Genomic DNA, 265 nt, shown 5'->3' on the forward strand with positions numbered 1-265 from the left:
CTGGCACGGCACCAGGCCACGCACACGGGCGAGCGGCCGCACCGCTGCGGCGAGTGCGGGAAGGGCTTCTCGCAGCACTCCAACCTGGTGACGCACCAGCGCATCCACACGGGCGAGAAGCCCTACGCCTGCTCCTACTGCGCCAAGCGCTTCAGCGAGAGCTCGGCGCTGGTGCAGCACCAGCGCACGCACACGGGCGAGCGGCCGTACGCCTGCGGCGACTGCGGCAAGCGCTTCAGCGTCTCGTCCAACCTGTTGCGCCACC

At 70.9% G+C, this 265-nt stretch overlaps 1 protein-coding gene across 1 annotated transcript in view; it reads left to right on the top strand.

Annotated features, from left to right (window-relative positions):
• ZNF853 (zinc finger protein 853) overlaps positions 1 to 265 on the top strand; it is a 6385-nt gene that overhangs the window by 5346 nt on the left and 774 nt on the right. The window contains exon 4 of the mRNA XM_077758835.1: positions 16 to 254. Within this exon, the coding sequence (XP_077614961.1) occupies positions 16 to 254 (239 nt within the window). The remainder of the gene's footprint in view (positions 1 to 15; positions 255 to 265) is intronic.

This window comes from Crocuta crocuta, unplaced genomic scaffold (genome assembly GCF_008692635.1).
Source record: "Crocuta crocuta isolate KB4526 unplaced genomic scaffold, BGI_CrCroc_1.0 scaffold273, whole genome shotgun sequence".
NCBI classification, from domain to species: domain Eukaryota; kingdom Metazoa; phylum Chordata; class Mammalia; order Carnivora; family Hyaenidae; genus Crocuta; species Crocuta crocuta.